At 40.3% G+C, this 19853-nt stretch overlaps 2 protein-coding genes across 2 annotated transcripts; both read left to right on the top strand.

The window, feature by feature from the left end:
- Positions 1 to 6052: 6052 nt before the first annotated feature.
- LOC140036260 (uncharacterized) lies at positions 6053 to 9042 on the top strand. The gene is made up of 3 exons (XM_072077603.1): positions 6053 to 6870; positions 7281 to 7726; positions 8168 to 9042. Exons 1-3 carry the CDS (start codon positions 6053 to 6055, stop codon positions 9040 to 9042), a joined length of 2139 nt encoding a protein of 712 aa, XP_071933704.1.
- Positions 9043 to 9306: 264 nt separating this feature from the next.
- LOC140036259 (uncharacterized) lies at positions 9307 to 10044 on the top strand. The gene is made up of 2 exons (XM_072077600.1): positions 9307 to 9506; positions 9708 to 10044. The coding sequence occupies exons 1-2, from the start codon at positions 9307 to 9309 to the stop codon at positions 10042 to 10044; spliced, it is 537 nt and encodes a 178-aa protein (XP_071933701.1).
- The last annotated feature ends 9809 nt before the right edge of the window (positions 10045 to 19853 follow it).

The following is a 19853-nucleotide window of genomic DNA, read 5'->3' as shown; positions in this document are numbered from 1 at the left end:
AATCGTGTCGTTATACCTAAGGATGAGGAATTAAAGAGGGAGATTTTGGAGGAATCACACCGCTCTAGGTATACAGTGCACCCAGGGAATAATAAGATGTACCAAGATCTTAAAAGTCTGTATTGGTGGGAGAATATGAAGGCGGAGATTGCCCAATTTGTACAAAAGTGTCTTACGTGCCAACAAGTGAAAGTTGAGCATCAAAAGCCGTCAGGTTTATTACAGCCTTTAGAGATCCCTGAATGGAAATGAGAGCACATAACGATGGATTTTGTATTAGGGTTGCCACGAATACAAAAGGGGCATGATGCAATTTGGGTAATAGTGGACCGATTAACTAAGACTGCACATTTTCTGCCAGTGAACATGAAATATCCTTTGGAGAAACTTGCTAAACTTTATATGGATGAGGTAGTGAGACTACATGGGGTACCAGTGAGTATTGTATCAGATAGAGACCCCAGGTTTGTATCTCGATTTTGGCAGAAATTGCAAGAGCCTCTAGGAACTAAGTTGAACTATAGTACAGCGTATCATCCAGAAACTGATGGACAATCTGAGAGAACCATCCAAACTCTTGAGGATATGCTGAGAGCCTGTATTGTGGATTTTGGAGGAGGTTGGAGTCAATATTTAACCTTGGTTGAATTCGCTTATAACAATAGTTATCATTCCTCTATTCAAATGGCCCCATATGAAGCCTTGTATGGACGACGATGTCGATCCCCAATCCATTGGGAGGAAGTAGGAGAAAGAAAGATTATAGATCCGGCTACAATACCATGGGTTGAGGAAGCCTACGAGAAGGTAAAGGTGATCCGCCAGAGATTTCAAACAGCCCAAAGCCGACAGAAGAGTTATGCCGATCATCGGAGAAAGGATTTGGAGTTTGAGATAGGGGACAAGGTGTTTCTTCGAATTACCCCGTTGAAAGGAAAAATTAGAGCAGGAAAAGGGAAAAAGTTGCAACCACGATACATAGGACCTTTCAAAATACTCTAACGAATAGGAAAGGTGGCGTATCGACTCGAGTTACCAGCTAATTTGTCTAGAATCCATGACGTCTTCCACGTTTCTCTGCTTAAGAAATACCATCCGGATCTGACTCACATTTTGCCACCCGAAGATGTTGAACTTGACGAGTCCTTAACCTATGAAGAACGACCTATTCAAATATTGGATCGGAAGGTAAAGGACCTGAAAAACAAGCAGATTCCTTTAGTAAAGGTTCTATGGAAGCATCATGAAGTGGAAGAAGCAACCTGGGAACTAGAAAAGGACATGCAAGAAAAATATCCTGACCTGTTCACGATGAAAGGTATGAATTTCGAGTTCGAAATTCTTTTAAGGGGGAGAGAGTGTGAGGACTCGCAAATTTCTTATATTTTTCTCAAAAATGCCTTTTATTTGGAAATTATTATTTATTAAAACCCTACTACCCAATCATTCCACAATGAGTGTAAATAAACCTAGAAAGTAGGGTTTCACTTTTGGTTTCAAGATTGGAGCAAAATTAGGGTTTTCGCGATTTTCCGCCGGATGAATTTTCGGTACAGAGCAAGGATCAAATTTGGTGATTAAAAGTGACTTTTAAGTGAGAAATAATATGTGATTAGGAGCAATGACATAAAGTTAGTGAATAGGAAGTAAAAAAAAAAAAAAAAATCCTAGTACGTGTGTTTTTAAGAAAAACGGCGCGAACCGACGTGTACCGTGTACTACCGATTTAACCACCACTTGATCACCACTTTCTTACCATACAAGCTCATTACTAATTGAGCAAAATATCCCCCCCCTCATGGTCATCTCTTGGCTGAAATTTTGGGGCCAAAATGCAAGGAAAGAAAAGAAAATTTTGTGTGGTGTTGAAGGTGCCAAGTGTTGGCAAGCTTGTGGTCAAGATTAATCCTAATCCTCTTGTCTTCTTAACACCATAAGAGCAGCCTTTCTTCTTCATTTTTTTTTGATCCTTGTCCGAGAAAAGAGAGAGAGAAAGGGAGAGCAAGAGAAAACCATTTCCTTCTTGATTTGCACTATCCCAGTGAGGAATCAAAATTCTAAACCGATTAAAGAGTGAGTTGTGAGTTGGGAAGTTAGGGGAACTAAAAATTTCCAAAGGAGGTGGAGTATCACTCTTCCAAGCTTTGTCTTTGAGGTATAAGATCTGATCATGGTTCTTGTTCTTTTAAATTTTGGTTTAAGATGTTATCTAGTTCATGTTTTGGCTTGATTACAAGATATGCAAGTTGTTGTGATGATTTTGGATGATATATGCAAGTTAGGGTTTAATAAATTTCTGCCTAAACTTGCTGTATAGTTAGTATATGTTGTATATAAGATTATATAAAGGGCTTTGGTAGTGTTGGAAGCAAGAAAATAAATAGATGGTCATGAAATCCCAAAAACTCCAGATTTCTGGAATTTCATGTTTACATTCTGTCCGGTTTTAGTACTCATAGATAGAGGCCGAATTAGGCTTGGCCTAAAACATGAAAGTTGTACAGAATGGTATTTTATAGGTTGCTACAAAATTTCAGCCCAATCGGAGCTATGTAGACTGTGAAAAGGCCAAAATACTCTCGCTGCCTAGGATGCATTCCAGTGATCCGTTTTGGACAATTCATCCAGTTAATCGTATTTATTCACTATGGTCCGTACTGATTTAGCTATTTTCCAAAACATGAAAGTTTTAGTGTTCTGTCTTAGCTTTTAAAATCCTCCAAGAACACCTTAATCGGACCTTGGTAACCTGAGATATAGTCATTTAAAGGTAGTGCGGTTAATTAGCCGACTAGTTGGATTTGGGTTCTGTAAATTGGGAATTTGACTAGGTTGCATTGGAAACTGGACTAAGTGATCTTCATGAAAATTGTAGCCCTGTGTCTTAGCTTCGAAACGGTATAAGTTGTACCTCAATCCGATAAGCGTAGCCTCGGATGTGTTCTTTCCGCAACCCCACGTCAAATCTGTCTTTTGCTAGGTTACATTTCCGCACTTGTTATCACTTTGATTTTTGTTCTTATGTTGTTATGAGCCTATGGAACGGCTATTTACTTGAATTTATGATATGTATGACTTTGGGATTGGTTGAGGAAAAATAATGAATCCATAAATGGCTGGAAAATTAGGTAAAAACAAAGGGCATGCTGCCCAAATTTACGCTTGAGGACTAGAAAACTATACTTGCAACTTGAGTAAAGGTTAGAAGTGATTATCACTTGAACTATCGAGAATCTTTGCTACTTTGTTTATCGAGGGTTATACGTTAGGACTTGGCCGAACTTGTACTCTTAGGAAAACGATATGAATCACTATGAAACCGTTTTACTTGCACTTTTGACTCAAAAGTCATCTCCAAGCAAACATGTTATCAAATTTTTCAGTTTGAAAAGCGAGCAACTATTTCACGACTATTTCTCAAGTGAATTTCAATTTCTTGATTCTTAATGAACGAAACGCTTAAGTTTCGAACCTTAGTTGATTTTCAAAGTTCTCAAGTTAAGTTTTATCGCAGATTTGGACTCCAAATCCGGAGTACCACCCAGACACGAGCACTAGAGGCACTATTTTGGTGAGTGCTTCCAAATATCTGATTGAACTCGATATTTGCCATTTATCTTTGATCAACGTGAATACGTGATATATATGTGATTTGATAGAGCAAGGGTGTACTTTATCGCACTTGCCCTATCCAAATTTGTTCTTGTTTATCGACTTTACTTTACTTGCTCTACATGCACATGAATTATATTATGCCTGGAATTCCAGAAACCCTGTGGCTAGTTAATCGAGTCGAGCCGGCAAGGACCTGGTCGATTAGATAACAAACCCTGGGTCACTAGTAAGGTCGACTGGAGTGTTATCTCCTCGACAATTCGGTATACTCGAGTATTACCACCTGTGTTTCGTGTGGCGTGCGGGCTCGGAGAAGGGGGTTGATTGGTGGATGGAGACTGGCGAGAAGTGGAGTTTTTTTCTGGACTAGTTATTACTTGAAAGTTGGCGGAGTGTCAACTACTATTTGATCAAGTTGGGATGGAGTCGAGACATGAGCAACTGTATCCTTACTTGTGAACATGATCCACACATTTCTTGACTACTTGAAGTATTATCTCTTTACTTGAACTTGTTTGCTCGCTATTTCACTATTACCTTGTTATTATCTTGTTTGCTGGACAATTTGATATCTGGATCATCACTGAGCTTTGGCTCACCCTATTAGTTTTGTTTTCCTTACAGGAGTACGAGTGACGCGTGAGACGTGTAAAGACTAGCGTAGTCTAGTTATTTTGACTTTTGACTTGTACTCGCGCTATTCCTCGAATAGAATGTTTTGTTATGGGATTGTATATACTTTGAACCGTTTGGGTATATTGAGGCTTTGTACCTTGATTTGGTATCAATATAAATTATAAGTTGTAATTGCGATGTTATTTATGGTACATGGATGTATGCACGTGATTCGAGTGAGTGAGTCCTGACGAGAGTTGGGCAGGCTACCCGTCGAACCCTCTGGTACGCCTTAGGGGGAGGTGGGGTCGTCACAGGTGGTATCAGAGCCTAGATTGTGAATTGATCTGGATAGATTGAGTGCTTGATATGATAGGCTAGGGTTTTATCCTTGAACTTAGCCTTTAGCCTTGTTTTCTACGTGTTGAGTACTTACTTTTGCAATGTTATTTGCAAACTTAGGTGATGGCAGACTCTGACGCTTCTGGGGATGCGGGGCCGTCTCAGCCCGTACCTACTAATGTACCCACTGATGCGCCTACTGATGTACCCACTGATGCGCCTACTGATGTACCTACTGGCTTACCTTCTGACGCTCCTGCTGACGAGCCATATCTGGAGGGGCCCGTCTATCGCGTGATCACATACCAGGAGAGCCCCGGTGGGCCAGTGCAGCGATGGTTCCCAGCGCGCAAGATCCGACGCTGCGACTGCTGGAAGACCTACTCCTACCCTAACCGAGTCGTGCTCGCTGTGGATGACGATCGGAGATGATTGGGTAGCACCAATCGTAGGTGCTATGTGGAGATAGAGCGTCTTCAGGCTACTCTCCGAGATCAGGGAGCCCGGATCCGAGAGTTGGAGGCCGCAATTCTGGAGGAGTAGCAGCGGACAGATGCCTACCACGAGCAGGCCTAGGCGACGACTGGACGTCTGATGCGAGTAGTTGGGGATATACGAGACCGGACCGACCACATCCTGACCGAGTGCGAGGCACTTGTAGAGGATGTGCTACAGGACTTGGCTGAGGAGGGTCAAGCGCCTGTAGTTCCTGAGGTTCCTGGTACTCCTGAGGAGGATCCGGATGAGGATCCTGAGGAGGACCCAGAGGAGGAGCTGAGTGCATCCTCGGAGTCGGTTGGGTCGGCGTCTAGCCGAGCGACTTTTTAGGATTGTAGTTTGAGGAGATTTTTGTGGGATAGTTAGGGACATAGTGGGACGGCACGTCTCCTTTTGTTTTTGACTTTGACGTGTCATGGTGGATGTAAATAGGGTTTCTTTTGTTCTATGTTCCTTGGCTGTTATAGCCTCTGACTTGCCGTGGCTGACATGTATATATGACTTGTTTGCTATGTGTATAAAGTATTTGTTTATTATGTGCTCTAATGCCTCTATTTATCCTTCTGCAACATGTTACACGAGCCATACCTTATTTTGTTTATATATTTATAGTTGGTTAAATCCAAAACATGGAGGGTAGAAGAAGTCAAACCAGGGGAACTAACCGAGGACGCGGTCCTAGTCGAGGCCGTGGGGATAGACGCGCACAAGAACCTATGCAAGAACCAAGGGAAGAGAGAGAGGCAACGATTGAGCCACAACCTGAACCCCAAGCTGCAAGGGGAGATCAAGTGGCAACTGCTATCCAGCAAATGACCAATATTTTGACCCGTTTAGTGGAACAACAGGGTCAAGCCCCTATAAATCAGCCTAGGGATCCCGATATGGGACAAGATAGAGCTTTAGAGAGATTCCAGAAGTTCTCTCCACCCAAGTTCTTGGGAGGACCAGACCCGGAGGAGCAGAGAAATGGCTAGAGGCTATGATCAACATTTTCACCGCCCTAAACTATACGGAGGAGAGGCAGGTGCAGTTTGCTGCTTTCCAATTTGAAGGTCCAGCTAGGGCATGGTGGAATGTAATTAGGGCCAAATGGGAGAGAGAAGGAACTGCATGGACTTGGTTAAAATTCGTACGGGAGTTTAATGAGAAATACCTTCCACCTATCGTCCAAGAGAAGCGAGAGGACGATTTTATTAAACTTCGACAGGGAGTTTCTAGCGTAGCTGAGTATGAGACCCAGTTTACGAAACTGTCAAAATTTGTTCCTGAGCTGATTGCTACAGAACCAAGGAAAGTACGGAGATTCATGCAAGGGCTCAATGTGGAGATACATGAGACCTTAGCGGCAGCTCAGATTAATACGTTTACGGAAGTGTTGGAAAAGGCCCAACGGATAAAGATTGCCAGGGCACAGGTGAAAATTTTCCACACCAAACGAAAAGGGGGATCTAGTGGAGCCCAAGGGTCAGTGCGGAGTGATCAAAACGTACCACCTGCCAAGTCCGGTCGTGGGGCTGGAGATGGACGGTTTTCGAGTGCGTCTAGGGGATGTGCTCCGAGGAGAGGTACTCAGAGAGGAGGTGCCCAGAGGGGAGGCCAAAGTGGTAGAGGACAAGGTAGAGGAATTCCACAGGGAGGTCAGACCTCTACTCCCCGAGTAACATGCGGATATTGTGGAAAACCGAACCATACTGAGGATGAATGTTGGAGAAAGGCTCGGAAGTGCTTAAGGTGTGGAAGTACGGAGCACCAGATAGTCAACTGCCCGTTGATCAGTGATACCCAGTCGACTGCCAGGTCAAACCCAAGGCCGACCAATGTTGGGGGGCTAGGTCGAGGGTTCCGGCCAGAGTATATTCACTGGACCAACAATCCGTGTCTGAACCAACGGAGGTGGTAGAAGGTACGATCCCTGTTTTTCACCGGTTAGTCAAAATTTTGATAGACCCCGGTGCTACTCACTCTTTTGTTAATCCTGCATTTATGCTTGGAATTGACTTGAAAGTTGAAAGGTTACCTTATGACTTAGAGGTAAGAACACCTACGGGTAATCAAATCTTGCTTGCGAATGAGGTGTATAGGAATTGTGATATTTGGGTTGGTGAACGGAAATTGGTAGTTGACCTCATTAGTCTAGTCATCAAGGGATACGATGTCATTCTAGGTATGGATTGGTTAGCTCACTATCATGCTCGGGTAGATTGCAGGATGAAAGTGGTCGAATTTTGTATACCGGGGGAGGCAACTCTAAAGTTAGACGTGAGGGGTATGATAGCCTCTTCTGCGCTTATTTCGGGAATAAGGGCTAGGAAATTGTTTAGTCGTGGGGCACGCGGTTACTTAGCTTTCCTGATTAACACTCCGGGAGAAAAGATTAAGTTGGAAGACATGCCAGTAATCAGTGAATACTCGGACGTATTTCCGGAGGAGTTGGAGTCTCTGCCACCAGAAAGGGAGATTGAATTTAAGGTTGACCTAGTACTCGGAACTACTCCTATTTCGAAAACCCCTTATCGTATGGCTCCTGCTGAGCTTAAGGAGTTAAAGGTGCAATTGCAAGATTTACTAGAACGAGGGTTTATTCATGAGAGCGAGTCCCCGTGGGGAGCTCCAGTGTTATTTGTTAAAAAGAAGGACGGAAGTTTAAGGTTATGTATTGACTATCGAGGGCTGAATGCAGTAACTATTAAGAATAAATATCCTTTGCCCCACATCGATGAGTTGTTTGATCAGTTACAAGGGGCTGTAGTGTTTTCTAAATTGGACCTGCGACAAGGGTACTATCAATTGAGAATTAGAAAGGAGGATGTGCCAAAAAAGGCATTCAACACTCGATATGGGCATTTTGAATTTGCGGTAATGCCTTTTGGTTTAACCAATGTCCCAGCGGCATTCATGTATTTGATGCATCGAGTGTTCAAACCTTACTTGGATAGGTTTGTAGTGGTGTTCATTGATGATATCTTAGTGTATTCGAAGTCAAGGGAGGAACATGAACAACATTTGCGGATAGTGCTGCAAACCCTAAGAGAACACCAATTGTTTGCTAAGTTCAGTAAGTGTGAATTTTGGTTGGAAAGTGTGGCATTTCTAGGTCACATAATTTCAAAAGATGGCCTTGCTGTAGACCCGGCGAAAGTGGAAGCTGTGGTCAAATGGAAGCGGCCAGAAAATCCCACAGAGGTGCGAAGTTTTCTAAATCTAGCAGGGTACTACCGCCGATTTATAAAGAACTTCTCGAGAATTTCAGGACCCTTGACTAACTTGACCAAGAAACAAGGAAAGTATATTTGGGATGTCAAGTGTGAAGGTAGTTTCCAAGAGCTTAAAAAACAATTGACTATGGCTCCAGTTTTAGCTCTGCCCAGTGGGAGTGATAGTTATACGGTTTATACCGATACTTCAAGAGAGGGACTAGGGTGCGTGCTGATGCAGAATAAGAATGTGATTGCCTACGCATCTCGGAAGTTAAAACCGCATGAACAGAATTATCCGACCCATGACTTGGAGCTTGCAGCTGTAGTATTCGCTTTGAAGAAATGGCGACATTATCTCTATTGTGTAACTTTCGAGGTTTATACGGATCATAAGAGTCTTAAGTATCTGTTTTCTCAGAAGGAGTTAAATCTAAGACAACGTCAGTGGGTAGAGTTCTTAAAGGATTATGACTGTACAATTAACTACCATCCTGGAAAAGCCAACGTTGTAGCAGATGCTTTAAGCCGAAAGGCTCAACTAGCAAGTTCCATAGTGGGAGAGTGGAGCCTGTTAGAAGATGTCTGTGAGTGGAAACCTCGTCTGGAACCGGAGAAGGTGATTTTTGGAAATATTGAGGTGAAGTCGACACTGTTGGATCGGATTAAAGAGGGCCAAGCAAAGGACACAATGGTGCAAAAATGGGTGGAAAAAATGAAGAAAGGGGAGTTGCCTAACTTTAACATAGGTCCTGATGGAATCTTAAAATTCTGAAATCGTGTCGTTATACCTAAGGATGAGGAATTAAAGAGGGAGATTTTGGAGGAATCACACCGCTCTAGGTATACAGTGCACCCAGGGAATAATAAGATGTACCAAGATCTTAAAAGTCTGTATTGGTGGGAGAATATGAAGGCGGAGATTGCCCAATTTGTACAAAAGTGTCTTACGTGCCAACAAGTGAAAGTTGAGCATCAAAAGCCGTCAGGTTTATTACAGCCTTTAGAGATCCCTGAATGGAAATGAGAGCACATAACGATGGATTTTGTATTAGGGTTGCCACGAATACAAAAGGGGCATGATGCAATTTGGGTAATAGTGGACCGATTAACTAAGACTGCACATTTTCTGCCAGTGAACATGAAATATCCTTTGGAGAAACTTGCTAAACTTTATATGGATGAGGTAGTGAGACTACATGGGGTACCAGTGAGTATTGTATCAGATAGAGACCCCAGGTTTGTATCTCGATTTTGGCAGAAATTGCAAGAGCCTCTAGGAACTAAGTTGAACTATAGTACAGCGTATCATCCAGAAACTGATGGACAATCTGAGAGAACCATCCAAACTCTTGAGGATATGCTGAGAGCCTGTATTGTGGATTTTGGAGGAGGTTGGAGTCAATATTTAACCTTGGTTGAATTCGCTTATAACAATAGTTATCATTCCTCTATTCAAATGGCCCCATATGAAGCCTTGTATGGACGACGATGTCGATCCCCAATCCATTGGGAGGAAGTAGGAGAAAGAAAGATTATAGATCCGGCTACAATACCATGGGTTGAGGAAGCCTACGAGAAGGTAAAGGTGATCCGCCAGAGATTTCAAACAGCCCAAAGCCGACAGAAGAGTTATGCCGATCATCGGAGAAAGGATTTGGAGTTTGAGATAGGGGACAAGGTGTTTCTTCGAATTACCCCGTTGAAAGGAAAAATTAGAGCAGGAAAAGGGAAAAAGTTGCAACCACGATACATAGGACCTTTCAAAATACTCTAACGAATAGGAAAGGTGGCGTATCGACTCGAGTTACCAGCTAATTTGTCTAGAATCCATGACGTCTTCCACGTTTCTCTGCTTAAGAAATACCATCCGGATCTGACTCACATTTTGCCACCCGAAGATGTTGAACTTGACGAGTCCTTAACCTATGAAGAACGACCTATTCAAATATTGGATCGGAAGGTAAAGGACCTGAAAAACAAGCAGATTCCTTTAGTAAAGGTTCTATGGAAGCATCATGAAGTGGAAGAAGCAACCTGGGAACTAGAAAAGGACATGCAAGAAAAATATCCTGACCTGTTCACGATGAAAGGTATGAATTTCGAGTTCGAAATTCTTTTAAGGGGGAGAGAGTGTGAGGACTCGCAAATTTCTTATATTTTTCTCAAAAATGCCTTTTATTTGGAAATTATTATTTATTAAAACCCTACTACCCAATCATTCCACAATGAGTGTAAATAAACCTAGAAAGTAGGGTTTCACTTTTGGTTTCAAGATTGGAGCAAAATTAGGGTTTTCGCGATTTTCCGCCGGATGAATTTTCGGTACAGAGCAAGGATCAAATTTGGTGATTAAAAGTGACTTTTAAGTGAGAAATAATATGTGATTAGGAGCAATGACATAAAGTTAGTGAATAGGAAGTAAAAAAAAAAAAAAAAATCCTAGTACGTGTGTTTTTAAGAAAAACGGCGCGAACCGACGTGTACCGTGTACTACCGATTTAACCACCACTTGATCACCACTTTCTTACCATACAAGCTCATTACTAATTGAGCAAAATATCCCCCCCCTCATGGTCATCTCTTGGCTGAAATTTTGGGGCCAAAATGCAAGGAAAGAAAAGAAAATTTTGTGTGGTGTTGAAGGTGCCAAGTGTTGGCAAGCTTGTGGTCAAGATTAATCCTAATCCTCTTGTCTTCTTAACACCATAAGAGCAGCCTTTCTTCTTCATTTTTTTTTGATCCTTGTCCGAGAAAAGAGAGAGAGAAAGGGAGAGCAAGAGAAAACCATTTCCTTCTTGATTTGCACTATCCCAGTGAGGAATCAAAATTCTAAACCGATTAAAGAGTGAGTTGTGAGTTGGGAAGTTAGGGGAACTAAAAATTTCCAAAGGAGGTGGAGTATCACTCTTCCAAGCTTTGTCTTTGAGGTATAAGATCTGATCATGGTTCTTGTTCTTTTAAATTTTGGTTTAAGATGTTATCTAGTTCATGTTTTGGCTTGATTACAAGATATGCAAGTTGTTGTGATGATTTTGGATGATATATGCAAGTTAGGGTTTAATAAATTTCTGCCTAAACTTGTTGTATAGTTAGTATATGTTGTATATAAGATTATATAAAGGGCTTTGGTAGTGTTGGAAGCAAGAAAATAAATAGATGGTCATGAAATCCCAAAAACTCCAGATTTCTGGAATTTCATGTTTACATTCTGCACGGTTTTAGTACTCATAGATAGAGGCCGAATTAGGCTTGGCCTAAAACATGAAAGTTGTATAGAATGGTATTTTATAGGTTCGTACAAAATTTCAGCCCAATCGGAGCTATGTAAACTGTAAAAAGGCCAAAATACTCTCGCTGCCTAGGATGCATTCCAATGATCCGTTTTGGACAATTCATCCAGTTAATCGTATTTATTCACTATGGTCCGTACTGATTTAGCTATTTGCCAACACATGAAAGTTTTCGTATTCTGTCTTAGCTTTTAAACACCTCCAAGAACACCTTAATCGGACCTTGGTAACCTGAGATATAGTCATTTAAAGGTAGTGCGGTTAATTAGCCGACTAGTTGGATTTTGGTTCTGTAAATTGGGAATTTGACTAGGTTGCATTGGAAACTGGACTAAGTGATCTTCATAAAAATTGTAGCCCTGTGTCTTAGCTTCGAAACGGTATATGTTACGCCTCAATCTGACAAGCGTAGCCTCGGATGTGTTCTTTCCGCAACCCCACGTCAAATCTGTCTTTTGCTACGTAACATTTCCGCACTTGTTATCACTTTGATTTTTGTTCTTATGTTGTTATGAGCCTATGGAACGGCTATTTACTTGAATCTATGATATGTATAACTTTGGGATTGGCTGAGAAAAAATAATGAAGCCATAAATGGCTGGAAAATTAGGTAAAAACAAAGGGCATACTGCCCAAATTTACGCTTGAGGACTAGAAAACTATACTTGCAACTTGAGTAAAGGTTAGAAGTGATTATCACTTGAACTATCGAGGACCTTTGCTACTTTGTTTATCGAGGGTTATACGTTAGGACTTGGCCGAACTTGTACTCTTAGGAAAACGATATGAATCACTATGAAACCGTTTTACTTGCACTTTTGACTCAAAAGTCATCTCCAAACAAACATGTTATCAAATTTTTCAGTTTGAAAAGCGAGCAACTATTTCACGACTATTTCTCAAGTGAATTTCAATTTCTTGATTCTTAATGAACGAAACGCTTAAGTTTCGAACCTTAGTTGATTTTCAAAGTTTTCAAGTTAAGTTTTATCGCAGATTTGGACTCCAAACCCGGAGTACCACCCAGACACGAGCAATAGAGGCACTATTTTGGTGAGTGCTTCCAAATATCTGATTGAACTCGATATTTGCCATTTATCTTTGATTAACGTGAATACATGATATATATGTGATTTGATAGAGCAAGGGTGTACTTTATCGTACTTGCCCTATCCAAATTTGTTCTTGTTTATCGACTTTACTTGACTTGCTCTACATGCACATGAATTGTATTATGCCTGAAATTCCAGAAATCCTGTGGCTAGTTAATCGAGTCGAGCCGGCAAGGGTCTGGTCGATTAGATAACAAACCCTGGGTCACTAGTAAGGTCGAGTGGAGTGTTATCTCCTCGGCAATTCGGTATACTCGAGTATTACCACCCGTGTTTCGTGTAGCGTGCAGGCCCGGAGAAGGGGGTTGATTGGTGGACGGAGACCGGCGAGAAGTGGAGTTTTCTTTCTGGACTAGTTATTACTTGAAAGTTGACGGAGTGTCAACTACTATTTGATCAAGTTGGGATGGAGCCGAGACATGAGCAACTGTATCCTTACTTGTGAACATGATCCACACATTTCTTGACTACTTGAAGTATTATCTCTTTACTTGAACTTGTTTGCTCGCTATTTCACTATTACCTTGTTATTATCTTGTTTGCTGGACAATTTGATATCTGGATCATCACTGAGCTTTGGCTCACCCTATTAGTTTTGTTTTCCTTACAGGAGTACGAGTGACGCGTGAGACGTGTAAAGACTAGCGTAGTCTAGTTATTTTGACTTTTGACTTGTACTCGCGCTATTCCTCGAATAGAATGTTTTATTATGGGATTGTATATACTTTGAACCGTTTGGGTATATTGAGGCTTTGTACCTTGATTTGGTATCAATATAAATTATAAGTTGTAATTGCGATGTTATTTATGGTACATGGATGTATGCACGTGATTCGAGTGAGTGAGTCCTGGCGAAAGTTGGGCAGGCGACCCGTCGAACCCTCTGGTACGCATTAGGGGGAGGTGGGGTCGTCACACCACCTGTGCACAAAGACCAAGGGGATCATTAGACCATCATAGCTAGAACTAAAATTTCAGAAAATCCGCAATGTATTTAAGTGCATATCTCACCTTTATGAAGAACTAAGGGGATCATTAGACCATCACAACATTGAATAAACACAACTTTATGAAGAATGTTGTAGCTGATTTGTACCTTTGCTTCTTCATTTTTTCAATATGCCCAAAGTTTGATCCATTGCTCTTCCCATACCCTTATGTCCTTTTGAAACCGAGCTTCAGCATTTGGCAAGGCAGGATCAAAATACGTAGCCTTTAAATCTGCCTTCTAGCTTCTCCATTTTTTGCCAATAGATCTTAAGGTCCAAGCTTCCAGTCCCATAGGCAAAGCAAACCTTTCCTAAAACGTAGTTCGCAACAAGAAAATCAACATAACTTCACAGTAATTTTTGTACAAAGTATACATAATACAAAAGCTACCATTACCTTTATCACTTCTAACATGTCCATTTTAAGTTTCCTTGGCATCTTAAGCCAACTTTCAACATCTATTGGACAATACATACCATTCCTAGCCAAACTGCCCAAGAATTCAGAGAAAGAGGTTTTCTCACTTATTGGGATCCCATTGTCATCGAGTTTAATCTCAATCCGTGGAAGTTCCTTAGGCCGACTCCAAATTTCTTTCATAAATGTAGGGTCTCGGGTTTTCTGATGTACTTCACTTGAATCATTTGTAGTTTCTTTTCCTATATAAAATAAGAAAAAGGTGCAAGTTATGAACATAAAAAAATGCACTTCTGGAATTGGTTCAAAACAGTTAGTAATACCTGCATTGTCCGAGTTGCATGACATAAAGGTGGAGTCACTGGAATGTGGACCTCGAGAATTCTGATTTGGATTTTCTTCAGTTGGTTCATGCCTTGTTCCAAGTGGAGATTGTTGAATTGGAGAGTTCTGGCACTGCTCATGGGACTGGGAACCTCCATCAGCTTGTTGAGTAACTTGGTTGCCTGATTCATGCATTATTCCCAATGTAGAATTCTGAATTGGAGATTGAGGTGCTCGAGCAGCTTCTCCTTGCACTTATTCAATTACATTTTCATGGCTTGTTCCAAGTGGAGGCTGCTGCCTTGTTTCATGACATGAGGGAGGTTGCTCAATTGGTTCATCTCTCAATCCATTTGCAGCGCGCTTACATTTTCGATCTCTACGGGCCATACCTGCATAATTCACCATTTATTTGATACCAGGCCCACCACCATATATATATTTTTTGGATGAAGAAAGGGACAAATGTAAATGTTTAAAATTTATTGAAGCAAACACTCTACCTATAGTTTCTTTAACTTACAAATGCTATTATAAAGAAGTACTACTTGAACAATAAACTGGCATGACAAGTAACAAATGCATTCTCCAAGAATAAACCAGGGGAAGACTATGGAGTTGTCAACAGAACAGAGAAACAAATGGAGAATATACGATTCAATGCAGCAACTAATTGGAAATTAAATGAAAGCTACATGCTCAAGTGACTGCAAGAATATACATGGGACATGGGCGGTTAGTCAATGGTATAATACTTTACCCAAGTGTTGTGCATAACGAGATGGCCATTAACAATTCATGAGGCACAGTTTAGGATTTTTACGAACTTTGTCATTCCTCAAAAACAATGAAACACTATCAATCAACTCAAATCAGAAACCATCATATTCAGTAGCACAGTGATTGTTTTCTAAAGGTAATAAGTATATAGGTCATTAATTCATGTTCAGCCAGGACCAGTTAATGAAGAACTCAATTGAAACTAGAACCCACCACCAAAAGCAGATGGTTGAAATTGTACATTCAGTTCACAGTAGCAGTCTCCATTCGACCAGGCTCACCTGCTTGCAAGAGGTGAATACCTCCCCAAGTCATTAGACTCTGGATTTTTCACACCACCACCACCCCCCAAAGCAAACACTCTACCTAGAAATGTGCTTCTCAGAAACGGAGAAGGTGCTTGACAGAAATGGGTTGTTTTATGTTTGGCCTGAATTGATTTGCAAAAATTGCATTATATCTTCCACTCAAAAGTTTAAACAACAAAACAAAGAAATGATTATTCTTATTATAAAAAACAATAACCAAGACTAGAATTGAGGCTATGTATGGTGTACGGGAAGATGCTTGAATAAACACCATGAGCTGCAATTCCGTACGTTGCCAATTGTTCTCCCCAAATCATAGCCTCAGTTGCCAATTGTTATCATGCCATTAAAAGAAAAATCATTCCAATACCATTTTTATGAATAAGACTGACGATTACTAACCAAGACTAGAAATCCAAAAACTGGCCCATGGGAGTATCAAAAATTTAAGCCTTAAAGAGGCAAATTAATACACAAGTTTTAACTAATAGCACAAAGTCTTGACAACATTTGTCAGAATGCTTAACATGACACCGAGAGCACTAAACTCAAAGCTTTGTAAATGCCTTCTTTCCACCCCAGGAGGCGCCTGTTGGAATCACCTTCAGCATACAGCTTTTGACAGTGGCCTTCAAAACTAAGAATGTCGGTCATATTAGTAAACTACAAAAAAAAATGCAAAACCCATCGACAAAAGGAAATAAAGCCTAGGCCTAGCAATTGAAATAGAGAAGAATAGGGCCAGTAAGCTTTAAAGCTATAAAAGATTCTAAATCAGATTATATTGGGACAAATCAACTTCAATCCCAAGTCCATCCTCACGAACCCAACTAATTTCCTCATTTTCATTCTCAACAACAGGATTGCCAACATCACTTTGCAAATATGTCTCAACATCCATGCTTGTGCCCATGTTATATCCAGCTCTTGCAGTGGTAGAGATAACCACTTGCCAATCAACAAAATGCAAAATTTCTGAACAATCTGTAAAAACAGAATTTGCAAGCTCGTTGGAAGCTATTTTATTACCTAATAACAGAATAAAGCTCTTCGTACCAACTCCTGCGCTCGCGTCTTCGCAAAATTCCTAAGTTCAATCTGAAATGTCAACGGTTAAATAAACACATGAGCGTGAAGACGAAAGGTGAAATTCAAGAATCTTACTAAATTTCCATCAAAGTATACATACATCTCTGGTGTGTAGTGATTAATTTTATAAGTCATCTCTTTAGAAAGGCATGCAACTGACGGCATAGGTAATTGGAAAAAATGAATGACAGAAAAGTCCCCTAGCTTCTAATCCTGCCCATGAAGATCCTTATGAACATGTCAAAAAACTTCGACCCAAGTGCACCCATGTCTCTGTCTTATAAATCTAAAAGTCACCTTTTTTGGGCTCAAAATTTGCACTATAATAGACTGATCAAGTGCAGAAGACAATTAGTACAACCGTTATACTATATATTTCAAGCAACTCACGTACTGATTAGACATACAATTTAAAACAGAAAAAAGCTATAAAGATGCAAGTACTACATAGAATTTAACATAGAAAAAAGCAATAGTCATATGAGTGATAGCATTGGGTGAAATATGCACTTAGCCGGAGGACCACCTTTGTGACAAAAGCCAAAAGGCAGCAAAGGTCACCTCTATAACACTAATATCTTTTTTGTCACTTCTGTATCTATTGACTGATCATTACTGGCAAATTAGCAAATGTATAATGATCAAGATTTTGTACATGTTATTAACCTACCTTGGATTCATTGTGCTAATAATTCCAGATTAGTTCATAGTTTTCTGTTAAACTTCTTAAAATGCTAAAGGCACGAGTCAGATTTTGCTCTGAAATTACTCTTCGCATGAGGAAATGCCAAGTTATCTAATCATCTGTGACGACCCCACTTTCCCCTAAGGCGAACCAGAGGGTTGGCGGGCCGTCTGCCTAGCTCTCGCCAGGACTCACGCAAGCAATCTAGCCCAAATCCTTCCGAAGAATAAACTAAGCTGTTACAACACCGTTTCCTTCCAGACAGACTGATAACTAAATCCTCATTAACTTCAAAGATAACAACATTTATAAGATAGCCAATCGACGGCTCTTAAACACTTCACGCGTTACTTACAAGGATTAAAGCCATACCATCCCAAAAACATATAATTTTTACACAACAAAAATATATATACACACCAGCCAAATGACAAAATTAGGGTTTACACATTTTCCAGCTTCAAGTGGCAAACCAAAATAGAAGATACAATGTTTAACTCAAACTACATGCATAAAAGTGGAATTAGATTTCAAGTCTTGCTCAAGTGCCAGGACCTGTCAAGGAAAACAAATGAACGTGGGGTGAGCTAAAGCTCAGTGGTGCCCCAAAACATGCAATCAAATAAACAAATAGCAAGTATTGAATTCGTTTAACGTAAACAAATAGGAAAGCGAATAACAGCACAAGGTAGGATACAGGGGCTCTCAGGAGCCATTTGCCTCGCTTGATCAAAAGTTATCGTAGTTGACCCTCCGTCAACTCTCACTACTTACGGTCCATGTAGATTCTCTTATTTTTCTTACTCCGGCCACCAGACATACCCCAGCTCCGGGCCCGCACGACAAAATAAAGGAAGCAGTATACTCGAGATATACCCTTAGGAAATTGGGAGAAGTATACTTGCGTATACCCTCAGGAAATTGGGAGCAGTATACTTGCGTATACCCTCAGGAAATTGGTCGAGGGATTCACCCAGCGACGTCACAACACATGGTTACCAGGTCAGGATAAGAGGCCCTCCCACCCTTAAGGTGTGGTACATTCCCCTGCCTGGTGATTTAGTACTTGAGATAGGATAAGAGGCCCTCCCACCCTCAGGTGTAGTACATTCCCCTACTCAGTACTTAGCAAGTGCAAGCAAGATATTTCACGAAAGTATTTCAAGCAAGTCACCACTCGAAAGAACTAGTGCGATAAAGTACACACTGCCCACTTCGATGGATCAGAAAAACCATTTTCCGATTATCACATATCAAGTCAAGAAAGCACTTTAATCAAGTAGGTGTAGAACAAGCAGGGACACTCACCACGAGTGAAGTTCAAAGGTCAAGCTGGGATTCAAAATTCCACGTCCTTGCTATACCCTAGAAAACCAAATTTTTTTTAAGCACTATAAGTTTTCTGTTCAAATTCTAGGTATATATAAATATAAAAGGTTATCTGGTATATTACTAGTTTATTTCCTCGAAACAATTCGACAATCCACTTAGAATAAAACTTAGTAAAAGTAGTGAATTGTTTCATATGGCTTTCTTTATAACACTTTTCTTCTATAGGGCAAACTAGAGCCAAATCAATTTGTACAAGTTTTCTTGCCGAACACGTTTTCTATATCTTTTATTTGAAATTATTTAAATCTAATGTTTTTAACAAATTTCCTTTAAAACAATTGGTCAAGGATAATTTTGTGAAAGACTTAAAGTTTGGAAGTTAATGCAATTATTTATTAAAGGTGAAACACTAGTTTAAATAAAGAAAAGAATTAACAAATCGGCAAGGTTTTAAAAGTCCCGATATCTAGATTTTAATATTAACGTACTATACTCAATGTATATAACTTGATATTAAGGCAAAATATTCCCACAAAGCTTGATTTAAAAGTATTCGAATTCAAGGGACCAAAACGGACTTCACGATTCCAATTCATTTGTACATTATATTCCAAGTCGCCAATATAGCAAAAACACAATTCAAACATCAATTTCACTAGGGCTTCATCAATCATTAGCCCTAGGTCTCAACAGATTCAATTCTAATCAAAATCAACCAAAGGAAGTCCAAAGTATTAAAACAATTCCAAATCACAAATCGTGGACCTTCCAAATGCATTTTTGGCCAAACCACTTAAACAATTCCACCAAGAATTTAACCCTTGCAAAAATTACTCAAATGGCCAAGATCTTCATCAATCATTAGCTCTTGACAACAATCAATCACTTCCAACCACAATTCAACCAGAAATTCAACTCAAAACAAAGAGGAAAGTCATGGCTAACTTAACTCTTAAATAACTCTAGAAATTCAGATTACCACAATAGCCTTTCACTAGGCTCAATGTCATTCACACACAAGACAATTTTAGCATGTAAGCTTCACTTGAAATTCAGAAATTCAAATCACAAATAGGCCAAATATTCGCTCCAAGTCAAAATTCATTTCCCCGAAGAAACAGGACATTCAAGCAAGACAGCCTACTTTGAGGAGTCACGGACAGCAGTACACATGGAGGAAAAATATGAAATTTTTACAGAACAAAGGCCCATGATTCTAGTTTCAAATGCCACTGATGGCACCTCAATCGGATTTT

This window comes from Coffea arabica, chromosome 2e (genome assembly GCF_036785885.1).
Source record: "Coffea arabica cultivar ET-39 chromosome 2e, Coffea Arabica ET-39 HiFi, whole genome shotgun sequence".
Lineage (NCBI taxonomy): Eukaryota > Viridiplantae > Streptophyta > Magnoliopsida > Gentianales > Rubiaceae > Coffea > Coffea arabica.
The sequence above is the reverse complement of the archived record's forward strand: the minus strand, read 5'-3'. Positions and strand labels throughout refer to the sequence as shown.

Excerpts from the sequence above, each read along its gene's own strand:
- LOC140036259 (XM_072077600.1), top strand. The coding sequence starts at position 9,307 with ATGGATTTTGTATTAGGGTTGCCACGAATACAAAAGGGGCATGATGCA. Across the intron at positions 9,507-9,707 it reads GTATCAGATAGAGACCCCAG|TTATCATTCCTCTATTCAAA; the intron begins GTTTGTATCTCG and ends TTATAACAATAG.
- LOC140036260 (XM_072077603.1), top strand. The coding sequence starts at position 6,053 with ATGATCAACATTTTCACCGCCCTAAACTATACGGAGGAGAGGCAGGTG. Across the intron at positions 6,871-7,280 it reads GATACCCAGTCGACTGCCAG|GATGAAAGTGGTCGAATTTT; the intron begins GTCAAACCCAAG and ends GGTAGATTGCAG. Across the intron at positions 7,727-8,167 it reads GGACGGAAGTTTAAGGTTAT|GTCACATAATTTCAAAAGAT; the intron begins GTATTGACTATC and ends TGGCATTTCTAG.